The 12,048-nt window shown below is 44.0% G+C and overlaps 1 protein-coding gene across 1 annotated transcript in view; it reads right to left on the bottom strand.

The window, feature by feature from the left end:
* Positions 1 to 923: 923 nt before the first annotated feature.
* ATP6V0D2 (ATPase H+ transporting V0 subunit d2) overlaps positions 924 to 12,048 on the bottom strand; it is a 52,751-nt gene continuing 41,626 nt past the window's right edge. Inside the window, exons 5-8 of the mRNA XM_055432057.2 lie at positions 11,570 to 11,647; positions 4,776 to 4,952; positions 3,509 to 3,586; positions 924 to 1,837 (exon numbers count right to left, since the gene is read on the bottom strand). Of these exons, the coding sequence (XP_055288032.2) occupies positions 1,676 to 1,837; positions 3,509 to 3,586; positions 4,776 to 4,952; positions 11,570 to 11,647 (495 nt within the window). The 3' untranslated portion in view covers positions 924 to 1,675. The remainder of the gene's footprint in view (positions 1,838 to 3,508; positions 3,587 to 4,775; positions 4,953 to 11,569; positions 11,648 to 12,048) is intronic.

Below are 12,048 nucleotides of genomic sequence, written 5' to 3'. Positions count from 1 at the left end.
GAGGGGTTGGGGGCGCTGGCGGCTTCATTACTCGCACAGAGGTGATGAGAAAGGTAACAGCCTGCAGCCCTGGGGCACCTGAAGGGCCCACACGGTCGTGGAGAGGCGTGTGGGAAGGCTTGGTCTGAGAAAGCACGGGACTGTCTCTAAAGGGCCGCTTTGCAACCAGCACCTTTGCCCTCGACCCTTGAGGATGATCAGTCTCCCCTGATGCAGACCCCTGGGTGGAAATGCGATTTATGGGCATCCCCTGGCCTCCGGGCTTCGGAGGGGAAGACGGCAGCCGCAGGTAGGCGCAGGGGCGAGCCGAGGAGGCCAGAGGCTGCCCCCGGAGCAGCTCCTGGGCCCGGCTGCTGACGCGCGCTGGAGCCTGCGAGCGCGGCCTCCGCGCGGGCACGCGGCCCGGCCCCTGCACAGCTGAGCGGCGAGCGCCTGCCTGCCTTCTGACTCTCTGAGCCACTGTTTTTCCTCCTGCTTAAAAGTTCCTGTCACTGAAACTAGAAAATATTTTCTGAGAAGTTTAAATTTTTTCCCCAAAATGGATTTACTTGTTGGTCTTTGCGCTTAATTCGGTGGAGGTATACTCTCGGTATTCCTGGGCTTCCCTGGTGGCTCAGACGGTAAAGCCTCTGCCCAGTGTGGGCGACCTGCGTTCGATCCCTGGGTCGGGAAGATCCGATCCCCTGGAGAAGGAAGTGGCACCCCACTCCAGTCCTCTTGCCTTGAAAATCCCATGGACGGAGGAGCCTGGTGGGCTACAGTCCATGGGGTCGCGAAGAGTCGGACAGGACTGAGTGACTTCACTTTCTAGACTGTCTGTAAATATTCTTACTTGAAGAACTTTCAAATATAAATATATGTTTACCTTTTAAAATATGACAAAACAGCCAGGTTTTTCTATTTAGAAATTTTTTATTTTTGTTTTTAAAGAAAGCACTGGAGCAGTGTTTGTTGATTTTTCTTTCTCTGGTAAACTGGAGTTTTACAGAGAATCCATATCCTGTGAACCTATGATTTATGTTTCTGAATGAATAAAATATAACAACTTTTTCTTCTCAAAGTATTAATATGAAGAAAGTGTAAGAAACAGAGGTATACCTTTTGTTTAATGAAAGTTGTGAGAAAATAAGTAATAATTGGTAGCCTTAATAAGAAATTTAACATTACCTGCACCTATGGAATATGATTTGGAACTGTGTAGCTTTCCCAAGCCCACCAGATCAAAGTGTATTAGAAAAAAATACAGTGTTTTCCACTATGTGTGGTCCTTGATGCCTCTTTACTACTCTGGATTTTTGAGGACATAGGTAAGGAATGGACAGTTAACAAGTAAAGGAGACAGTGTTTGGGCCTGTGGAGAAACATGGGAAAGCAAGACACTGCTTCATAGACTTGGTTTTATAAGAAGAAAACGAGAATAGGGAAAGTACCACAGGCTAATTGAAAGTAATGTCTAAGGTCCAGTGAAGAATGAGACATAACAAGATTTAAGAAAGATGAAAAAGATACACTTTGTTTCAGGGTTGCTTTGCTGTGTTTCCAGTGGGTGTACAATTCATGAAGTGCAACGTCTCTTACTTTTGTGTGATCTAGATAATACAGCACAACTCTTTTATTTCCCTCGTAACGTCCTCTTAACATTTATGATTTTCTGCATTTGAGGCCCCTCACTGGGTTATAAGATTGGAATGTAACTGTTAATTTTAGTTCGTTGTCTCTGTGAAATGCATTCGGCTATCCACACGATATTTCTCATTTCTTGTTCCTTCAGCTTGGTGTATGCATAAAATACGCCATAGTGGAATTGCCTGTTAAATGCCAGCACGTTCATCTGTACCTGAGGAAGGAAAAAACAAACAAACGTGGACCATCAACTTAGATGGAACATACTACATTAATGAAATAATATGAAGCTACAGACCAGCTAGTGCTTGTTTAGTACTTATCTGTATTTAAATAGACAATTTCCAGATTGGGTCAAAGAAAGGGAAACAGCACGAAATTTAGCAAGTCTAAAGGGAGAGTGTCACTTTGCAGAGAAAGGCAGGCAACCAGCAATTTAAGAAGTAGGTTTGGAAAATTATAAGACCAGCTCCAAATCTCAGTAGCACTGCTAGTACTGACTCACCGATTCCTAGGAGGATTTCGTCTGTGTGTGTGTGCGTGTGTGTGAGTGACTTGGTAGTGATATCGACTTGGCTTCTAGCTAGTGGGCTTCTCTCTTTTATATATTTTTCCTTGGCCGCAATGTTTACAATTTTCAAGTCTTTTTTAGGCTATTGAACTCCTTTTTAGGGCAATGTCATACAGGACTCTGGAATCTGGACCAGGTGACACTATGAGTTTCCTTAGAAACTTGACATATAGTTAACTGTTAAAAGAAAATTACCAAAAAAAAATTTTTTTTTAACTAAGGTACAGTCTGAAATGGAACATCCTTTCATTCTTTTCCATTAGGAAAAAAAAGAGGTACCAAGTCCCTTACTCCGTTCTGAAAACCTCAAGCAAAGCTGTCAGGAAGGGGAGGCTCCCTGCTGTCAGGAGCAGGCAGGCATTTTTTTCCTGCCAAGGGGGCTCTTTTAACAGCCATCTTTGCAGCAGAAGTTCAAGAGTGTGGGCTTTTAAAACATCCCTAATATATGAAACAACTTACATTGTTTTCACTTCCTTCTAGAGAGCTCTTAAAAAATGTCTAGAGTAGGACTTACAGGAAGACCCTCATACTGCTTTCTGGAGCCAGTCTGACCCTAAAGTGTGGGTAAATTTCAGGCTTTTCTCTAAAACCAGTGGTTTTAGGGAAATGAATAAAACACATCATAAAAAAATTCTCCTGATTGGGGGGGGGCCATTGGGCTAGCTGCCCAAAGTCCTCTCGTTGCACATTTTAGAAGCCCACGAACTGGTTATAAGATTAAGTAGTCTTCTGCCTTTTCAGGGAAACAGAATAATCTAGACTGGATGGATTTCCACCCAGATAATTCCTAAGTGCTGTAACTGCACAGGAGTGACAAAGCCTCCTTGAAGAAGGGATGGGTTAGAGGGTGTCCCCTTAACAGAGTGTGCTCCATGACGGCTGTCAACACACGATCACGAGGGCATCCTGGCTTTGTTTCTGTAGGTGATTATGGACGAGCTGCCTCACTTCCATATTCTATGCTGGAGAATCCCCTGGACAGAGGAGGCTGGTAGGCTACAGCCCATGGGGCCGCACAGAATCGGGCACAGCAGAGGCGACTTAGCACAGCACAGCTGGCTCACTCCTGGAACTTCATAATGAGCGCATCTGTCTGGATGGGACAATCCCACAAGAAGCCATCATTTGTGAACCTCAGGGCCTTGACGCTCCAAGGCAGAGATACTAACTAATACCTGTCCAAGCTACAGACGTGCCAGTTGGCCTGGTCAACTGTAAAGAAAACCCAAAGCATAAAAAAAAGAAAACAAACTTAAAACCCAGAGAATGAGAAAAAGGGTGTATACGCTAGGAGCACTTCCATTTCCACCATACCTCATGCTCATAAAACACATCCTCCAAAGTCTTTCCCCCACTGCTATCACTTACAGCCTCAAACAAAGGCTTGTATACCTGAAAAACAAAGGCGAGACATTGTTTTTTTAAACAAATTTTCACTTCTTTTAAGTATAAAAATTATATCTTTCCAGTAACATAAGAATTGCGCATCTGTTTTAGAAAATCTATCCAGAAGACCTGAATGTTTTTTGTAGGCTCTTTGGTCTCTTGAGGAAACAACAACAAAAAATCCAAACAAGGAGAGTAGGGATGGAATTCCATTCTGTTGGCTTATTCAGGCCTACAAGGCAGGAGGTGACAGGAGTTCTCTCTGTGCACACGGTTTGAGCTAATGTCCACATTTGTCTCTTAGGGCTGGTTGGAAACATCATAGAGGCTAAATGAGTGCTCATGGTTTAATCAGTATGGCTTCACGGGTTCTTTGAGATGACAACTGATAAAATTCATGTGGAATTTTAAGTGAGGAAGGGGTGAAATCCAGGGAGAAGCTCAAATTTCAGGATTACGCTCAGGAGCCTCTTGCAGTGACACAAGAGATGTTACAAAGGTTCATGCATTGTTGGTTGGCTTATCTTTTCCCGGGGGTAAAAAACCATAGGCAGAGATGAGAGGGGTGTCATTCTAGTTCTGGAAAAGCTCCCTGGAGGGTCTGTGTGTTACTGTCTGCAAGTCAGAAGGGAGGGTACCAGGGGATGAGGTTATAACCTTGAGCTGAGAAGCTTCAGGCTGTCCAAGAGCAGCCGGGTGCCACAGTAAGAGAGGACGTGGCAGCCCTCTTTCCCGAATCCTGGCCACCGAGCACAGGGAGAGCTATAAACAGAATGACCATTTCTCCCCTGTCCTTCTAGGAGACATTCTGTACCTAGCAGTTTGTCCAGTGGGCACTTGAAAGGGCGGCTGGGGCAGGCTCTTTCACATAACTCTGACATGAGCTCACATTTCCACTGCGCCAGTCCCTTGGGGAATTTGCTCTATCAAGCACTTTATTAAAAAAAAAAAAAAAAGGCTCAAATGACCATCCCCTGGAGATTTAAACAAGTACTTGCTTGGCAGGAATCTTAAAAAACACACTAGCTTGGGTGAGAAACTCGATGTATTTCTTTGGGAGAGACATCATAGCAAGAGATACTGCCTTCTAGCCTATAAACATTCTAACCGTGTTAGATAAAGTGTACATGTGATGTGTGGACTTCTAAAGCAAGCGAGGGGAAATCACGCGAGACATTCCGGGATAAGCACGCACGCCGTAACTGTCCGCAACCCTCTTCATCTGCTCGAAGTCCTCGGCCTGGGCCAGCAGGCGCAGCCCCTCGGGGTGGAGCTTGCCGCAGGTCGGGTAGAGGGTCTCCCGGTCCTCTTTGCTCAACTCGGTGCCAAAGGAGTTCAGAGTGATGATGAAAGCACGCCGGTCAGCCTCAAACTGAATTTGCAAGACATGAGAGTCAATGAAATTGAACCACCTACTAAATGCTCTAGACAAATTCATTTTCAAAACGATCTGCTTTCTTTCCAATCTATGGCTAATTATAATACAGACATGTGTTATTAATGTTCCCACAGTCTCTTCCTGTCATGGAGCAACTCTGGTTGCCAGAGCAGGAGCTCACAGCAGTGACGATGGCCCAGGAGGCCAGGGCATCCCACTAAACCGCAGTTCCCAGGCTCTCTGTTATCAGTTACTAAAGCGTTTCTCTCACGTAGGCTCCTAGAGTCCCAAATGTCCCTTCCATAAAAATCAGAATAAGACCTACATGCTGGGATTGATTCAGGGATAGGACAAGATAATGTACATAGAAGGTCCCGGCAAAGTGCTTAGAACAAAAAAGTGCATGTCATACCAGTTAACATCCCTTTCTGAATGCTGACATCAGTTCAGTTCAGTTCAGTTGCTCAGTCATGTCTGACTCTTTGCGACCTCATGAACTGCAGCACACCAGGCCTCCCTGTCCATCACTGACTCCTGGAGCTTCCCAAACTCATGTCCATTGAGTCACTGATGCCATCCAACCATCTCATCCTCTGTCCTCCCCTTCTCCTCCTGCCCTCAATCTTTCCCAGCATCAGGGTCTTTTCAAATGAGTCAGCTCTTCGCATCAGGTGGTCAAAGTATTGGAGTTTCAGCCTCAGCATCAGTCCTTCCAATGAATACCCAGGACTGATCTCCTTTAGGATGGACTGGTTGGATCTCCTTGCAGTCCAAGGGACTCTCAAGAGTCTTCTCCAGCACCACAGTTCAAAAGCATCAATTCTTCGGCGATCAGCTTTCTTCACAGTCCAACTCTCACATCCATACATACCACTGGAAAAACCATAGCCTTGTCTAGCCGGACCTTTGTTGACAAAGTAATGTCTCTGCTTTGTAATATGCTGTCTAGGTTGGTCATAACTTAAAACAAACCGGGCTACTTACCATTTGTACTTCCCTGGAATTGGCTTTCTTCTTTCAAGTCCTAGGATAGATATCAATAAATCTAAGCCTGTTGCTAAGGATCATGGGACTTAGGACACGTGACTTTGCTCTCCGGACCTGTTTCCTTATTTGTGAATGGTGAGGTCTGACCACACGCTGTCTCAGGAGGGGTCAGCCTACTCCCCACCTGTCTCCTCTGCTGAGCCCTCCTAGACACTGAGCTCCCCGCCCCACGTCCTGCCTGTCTGTCTCATCTAACCACCAAACCCTTCTTGAAATCACCCTCTATTTCTTCGCACTGCTCTCAGTTCTGCTTCTACCCACGCTGACCATTCCATCTCAGCCCGTTCCCCACAGGTAGCTCCTCTGCCCGCCAGGGGAATCTGCCATGATGACCTTGGGCCAAGAAGACCTTCTCCATCCACCCAAAGCAACCTGCGCTTACCACATTATTTTAAAATCTCTGCATATGCCTTTCATCCCACTGTACTCTAAAATCGTTGAGGGGTCATGTCTGTCTTGTTCATTTTTGAATATCTAGTGCCTGACACAGGAAGATCTTAAATGTTTACCAACACCAACAGAATGGTCCACAGTTCTGCCACTCTAAAATTCTCTAATGTTCTCTACCATGTTGCTACCCAAGGTGTGTTTCAAGGATTTGTAGCTTTGACCTCACTGGGAAGCTTGTTAGAAGTTCAGAATCTTAGACTGTAGTCCAGACCCAGTGAACTAGAATCTGCATTTGAAATGAAATCCCAAGCTTGCTCATATGCACATCAGAGCTGAAATGAATTGCTCTACAGTATTATTTTTTTTACTAATTAACCAACAGCAAATGCAGACTTACAACAGATCTTACTGGAACTGTTTTGTTAGAACAGGTGTTTGCTATCAGTAGAGCGAGAGTTGGTTTCTTCTGATTCTTTTGATTGCTCTCATGGAAATTATGGGTGCGTCAGAAGCAAGGGGAGGCCTTATAAGGAAGTAAAGGCAGCTGCCTCTGGCTACTGAACTCTCCAGGTCGAAATTCTACCTGCCTTTGAGGATCTCCTCAAATACAATCTTTTTCATCTGAAGCCCTTCTCTCTTCTCTCTAATCGGATACGATTTCCTTTGATGCCTTATTATATTTTAATTTCCCTTTTATTCTAAGTGTCTGTCTACCGCTGTCTTCTAGCCTAGAGGCTGTGTGTGTGTTTGTGTGTGTATTCTCTTCCTGAAAAGAACTATAATTTTTGAATTGTAAAGAGGCCATCCTGTCTTTGACCGTCCCTCAGCAGACACTTTGCCATGACACCTGGTTACGGAGGCGAGTAGCTGGGGTGGCACTAGTAAGCCTGCATCACTTGCAGAGGGCGAGCAGCCTGTGTGGTACACGTACCTTAAACAGCCTGTCTTTCCTTTCCCTGCAGACACTCAGGCACTGTAAAACCATAACTTATTTTCTGTTGCTGTTGCAAAGGATAGCTATGCACTGTTGACAGATTCAAAAGCCTTATCCGTTGCTTATGACAGAGTTGGGCTGACTAGTTTGAAAATCCTTGCCAGTTCCTTACAGGAGGAAGGGTCTCCCTGGTGGGAGCAGTGGATAGAGGGGTCGATGGCAGAGGAAGAGAGTGAAGTGCGCTGGGACCAGCCCCTCCTTATCAGCGTGTGTCCTGGCCCAGGGCGGTGAAACAAACATACTCGGTGCTTATTTTCACGGCTTCATTAACCGTGCAGATCATCGGAAAAGCAGGAGTGAGGCAAACAGTACACTGCAGCACATTTGCCCAAGACGTAAGTCAATTTCTTTTTTTAAATACGAAGCCACAATCTCATAATTGGGTCACATTTTCACCTGCAAGCCTAGGTTTATTCCCTCTTCGACTATATTCAATCTTTTGAAGTCTCTTGTCAAATAAGATCAAATGAGAATATGTACGGAAGAACTTTGAAATTCTAAGTGCTCTATGGTTGTGAAAAGGAAAGGGGAAGTAATTACATGACCTGGGATATTGACACAAAACTGACACACCTGTTCTGATCATCTCATTAGACATGTAATAATTGCACATCATGCGTAACTGATATTTTTACTTAAGCGTATAAAGATAGTTAAATGGATTTTTATTTTCAACACTGCTTGAAAAAGAATCCAATATGGTACTGGGAAAGGACAAAGAGAACTCAGGGTATAAAGTATTTTGGCCAAATCCTCCTGTTGGTAAGTACTCTTCTGATACTGTGCTGTCCTTTTCACATTACCAAGGATGACAAAGATGTAATTCTTATTTGCTTCTGGTTTTTAAACATGTGGAGTATGATCTTGCTTAAGAATTAGCACCTAGCTTTATATGGAAGAGCTGCAGGTGAATTTGATGTAGAGGGAATCTAGCACAGTAATAAACACAGAAGAACGGGCGCCAGACAACCTGCGTTCAAATCCTGACAGCTGTTTGACGTCAGGCGACTTACTGGCCCCTCTGTGCCTCAGTTGTCCCCTCTGAAAAAGAGGCCCTGAGCTACACATCTCAATGTGCTATTCTGAAGGCCAGGTGAATCTGTATATACACAGCACCTAGGATGATGTCTGGTCTGCAGTAAGTGTTAGCTGTTAGTACTGCCTCTGCATACCTCTGTAAGGTTATTATTCTTTTTCCTTTTTTATTAAATGAAAGATTATTCTTTAGCACTTTACGATTTTCACGTCGCATTTCATAAAATCCCATAATAACCCTTCCTTCCCCCTCTTCTGCCCCTCCCCCTTCACTCTGCCCACTGGTAACTACTAGTTCGTTCTCTTTATCTACCAGTCTGCTGCCTTTTTGTTTTATTCACTGGTTTGTTTTATTTTTTAGATTCCACATATAAGATAACATACAGTACTTGTCTTTGTCTTATTTCACTTAGCATAATGCCCTCCAAATCCATCCAGATTGCAAGGGTTCATCCTTTTTCGTGGCTGTGTAGTATTCCATTGCATAAATGTACTGCATCTTCTTTACCTTTTCATCTGTTGATGGGCATTTAGGTTGAGTCCATTCCTTGGAAACTGTAAATAATGCTACTATGCACACTGGCATGTATATATCTTTTCAAATTAGTATCTTTGCTTTTTTCAGATGTATATCCAGGAGTGGAACTGCTGGGTCATGTGGTAGTTCTAGTTTCATTTTTTTTTTTTAGAAACCCCATACCACTTTCTACAGTAGCTGCACCAATTTATATTCCTAACTGCAGTGGCAATGATTTCCTTGTCTCCACATCCTTGCCAACATTTGTTGTTTATATTCCTTTTGGTGATAGTCATTTTAACAGATGTGAAGGTTATTAATCTTAACATAACTCTTTCCCACGTATTTGGTAGGTACAAAGTACATGAATCATTGCTAAGCCACAGGAATTATGCCACATAGAATCTATACTTTGAGCCATAATGTGGCTTTTTATAGTGTGGCTAGCAGCTAAAGGAAATGGCAACCCACTCCAGTGTTCTTGCCTGGAGAATCCCAGGGATGGGGGAGCCTGGTGGGCTGCCGTCTATGGGGTCGCACAGAATCGGACACGACTGAAGTGACTTAGCAGCAGCTTAGCAGCAGCAGCTAAATTCATGAACAGAAAGTGAGGTGCTTCAGGGGGCCACTAGGCTGCATGTCCTATGTACTCAGTATGTTCGGAACTCGCTTTCTGACAACTGGCATGTCTTGAAAAAATATGTTTTGAGGCCCACTGCCTATGTAATGCAGATAGAGATAAAAAAATATTTCTGGAGTCCTCCAAAGATTTCTTACTTCAAGGACTGCTTTGACTTTAAATTTTCAACAGTATCTTTAACTGTAAAAGTTTAATAATTAGATATTTGAGGGGAATTACTTTTATCAGGGGGCTTCCCAGGTGGCTCTAGTGGTAAAGAACCTGAACTGCTAATGCAGGAGATGTAAGAGATAAGGTTTGATTCCTGGGTCAGGAAGACCCCTGGAGGAGGGCACAATAACCCACTCCAGGATTCTTGCCTAGAGAATCCCATGGACAGAGGAGATTGGTGGGCTGCCGTCTGTCGGGTCACAGAGTTGGACACGACTGAAGCAACTGAGCACACACACAGTTTTATCAAATGTGGTGTCAGAACATTAGGTCAAAATATGCGCTCCTGCTGCTGCTGCTGAGTCGCTTCAGTCGTGTCCGACTCTGGGTGACCCTATAGACGGCAGCCCACCAGGCTCCCCCGCCCCTGGGATTCTCCAGGCAAGAACACTGGAGTGGGTTGCCATGTGCAGATGAAGTTATTTTAGCTTTTTCTCTTCTTCTTCAATGAGTAGTTCGTATCAGGCTTTTCTTGAAATTAGAAGTCATTCAAATATGTAAATATTAATATCTACCCAGTCCTGAGTGATTGGAAGGACTGATGCTGAAGCTGAAACTCCAATACTTTGGCCACCTGATGCAAAGAACTGACTCATCTGAAAAGACCCTGATGGTGGGAAAGGTTGAAGGGGGGAGGAGAAGGGGACGACAGAGGATGAGATGGTTGGATGGCATCACCGACTCAATGGACATGAGTTTGCGTAAACTCTGGGAGTTGGTGATGGACAGAGAGGCCTGGCGTGCTGGTTGCAAAGAGTTGGACAGGACTGAGAGACTGCACTGAACCCAAAAGGAAGCCAGTATAACTGATAATCTAATGATTAAGGATATTCTTTAGACAAAACTTCTTTCCATAGGTCAAAGCAAGAGCTTTCTAAGCCCAGTAAGTTTTTTTGTTTTGTTTTTTGGCTGTGCCATGTGGCTTCAAGGATACTTAGTTCCCCAACCAGGGGTTGAACCTGTGCTCTTGGCAGTGAAAGCGAAGAATCCTAGCACTGGACCACTGGGGAATACTTCTTTTTTTTTTAAGATCCAAGTGAAACAGTAAGTCAGCAAGAGAGATCCACGTAAAACACTCAGTGCAAACTACGCCCAGAATTCCCCTCCGATCCCTTGATCTCTGGCCTGAGTCTCCCGTGCGTGTGCAGATTGACATTTGCAAGCAAGAGGGCCTCTGGGCACAGATGGAAGCTGTGATGATGAGGAGGAATTAAAGGAAGTAGAACATCAGTTAGAGAGGTGGGCGCCGATGGGCATCCGCCACGCTGTGAGGAGTAAGCGGGCACGCCAACTGTGAATCACCACGCCTGGGCTTTCTGTGTGGTGCTTGAGGGTTGCTCGTGGAGGCCTTTCTTTTAGGACTTACATGAGACACGCCACCCACGGTGGGTTTTGCTGACAAGTTGTGGGGGTTCCCAACAGACCCGATATTGGGAGGGAACTGGGTGATTGTCATGGGGACCTGTAGTGCACCAGTTGTCCAAAGCACACTGAGTTTTTAACGAATTGTAATCTGCTTCCTTCCTACTACATCCAAGTAAATCATGATCAAACTCCCACAAGCATTATTCTTGTTTAATTCCCAAACAGCTCTTCTGTGTAGAAAACTAGGAAAATGCCACTCTTATTTGAAGACATCAAATGATACACATAATAAAATATATTGCTATTTTATTTCTAGATAAAAGTACTTCTAAGAATAAAAAAAAATGGTAGCATTATATAAAAACACGTGTAAGCCCGTTATTTGGCATAAAAAATCAAGGTCTCTTGCTTACCTCCAGAATGGGACACATGACTTCCGCTGTGACATCACCGTGATTCTTACAGAATTTATAGAATGCCTCGATGTAGGACTTAAAAAGAAAAATCACAAAACAAGAAAATGAACATATTTTCCTTTCGGAAATTTCTAGATCAGCTTTTCATGACTTATTAAACTCTTTAATGAAAATTGAATTACTTCTCTCATAGGGAGATATTTTATAATGTATTTGATGCAAACTTTCACCTTGTAGTACATTGCACAGCCTAAAAAGCAAAACTCTGTAAAAGAACAAAATTGAACTTATCATAGCTTGAAATAACTTACCAAGCACTTTTTTGCATGGCTCTTGGATTATTTCATAGTTAATTCTCACTATTCTAACAAGACTATGAAACTCTCTCATGAGCTCAGCAAATAAGTCCAGAATGGGTCCTATGAAAAGTGAAAGTCCTAGCGCTCAGGAGACACATTTGGGATGGCGCTGAGCAT

The sequence above is a fragment of the Moschus berezovskii genome, chromosome 16, assembly GCF_049115385.1.
Source record: "Moschus berezovskii isolate FMDL1 chromosome 16, NW_MosBer_1.0, whole genome shotgun sequence".
Taxonomy (NCBI): domain Eukaryota; kingdom Metazoa; phylum Chordata; class Mammalia; order Artiodactyla; family Moschidae; genus Moschus; species Moschus berezovskii.
Note: the sequence above shows the minus strand (reverse complement) of the source record. Positions and strands in the feature narration are given on the sequence as shown.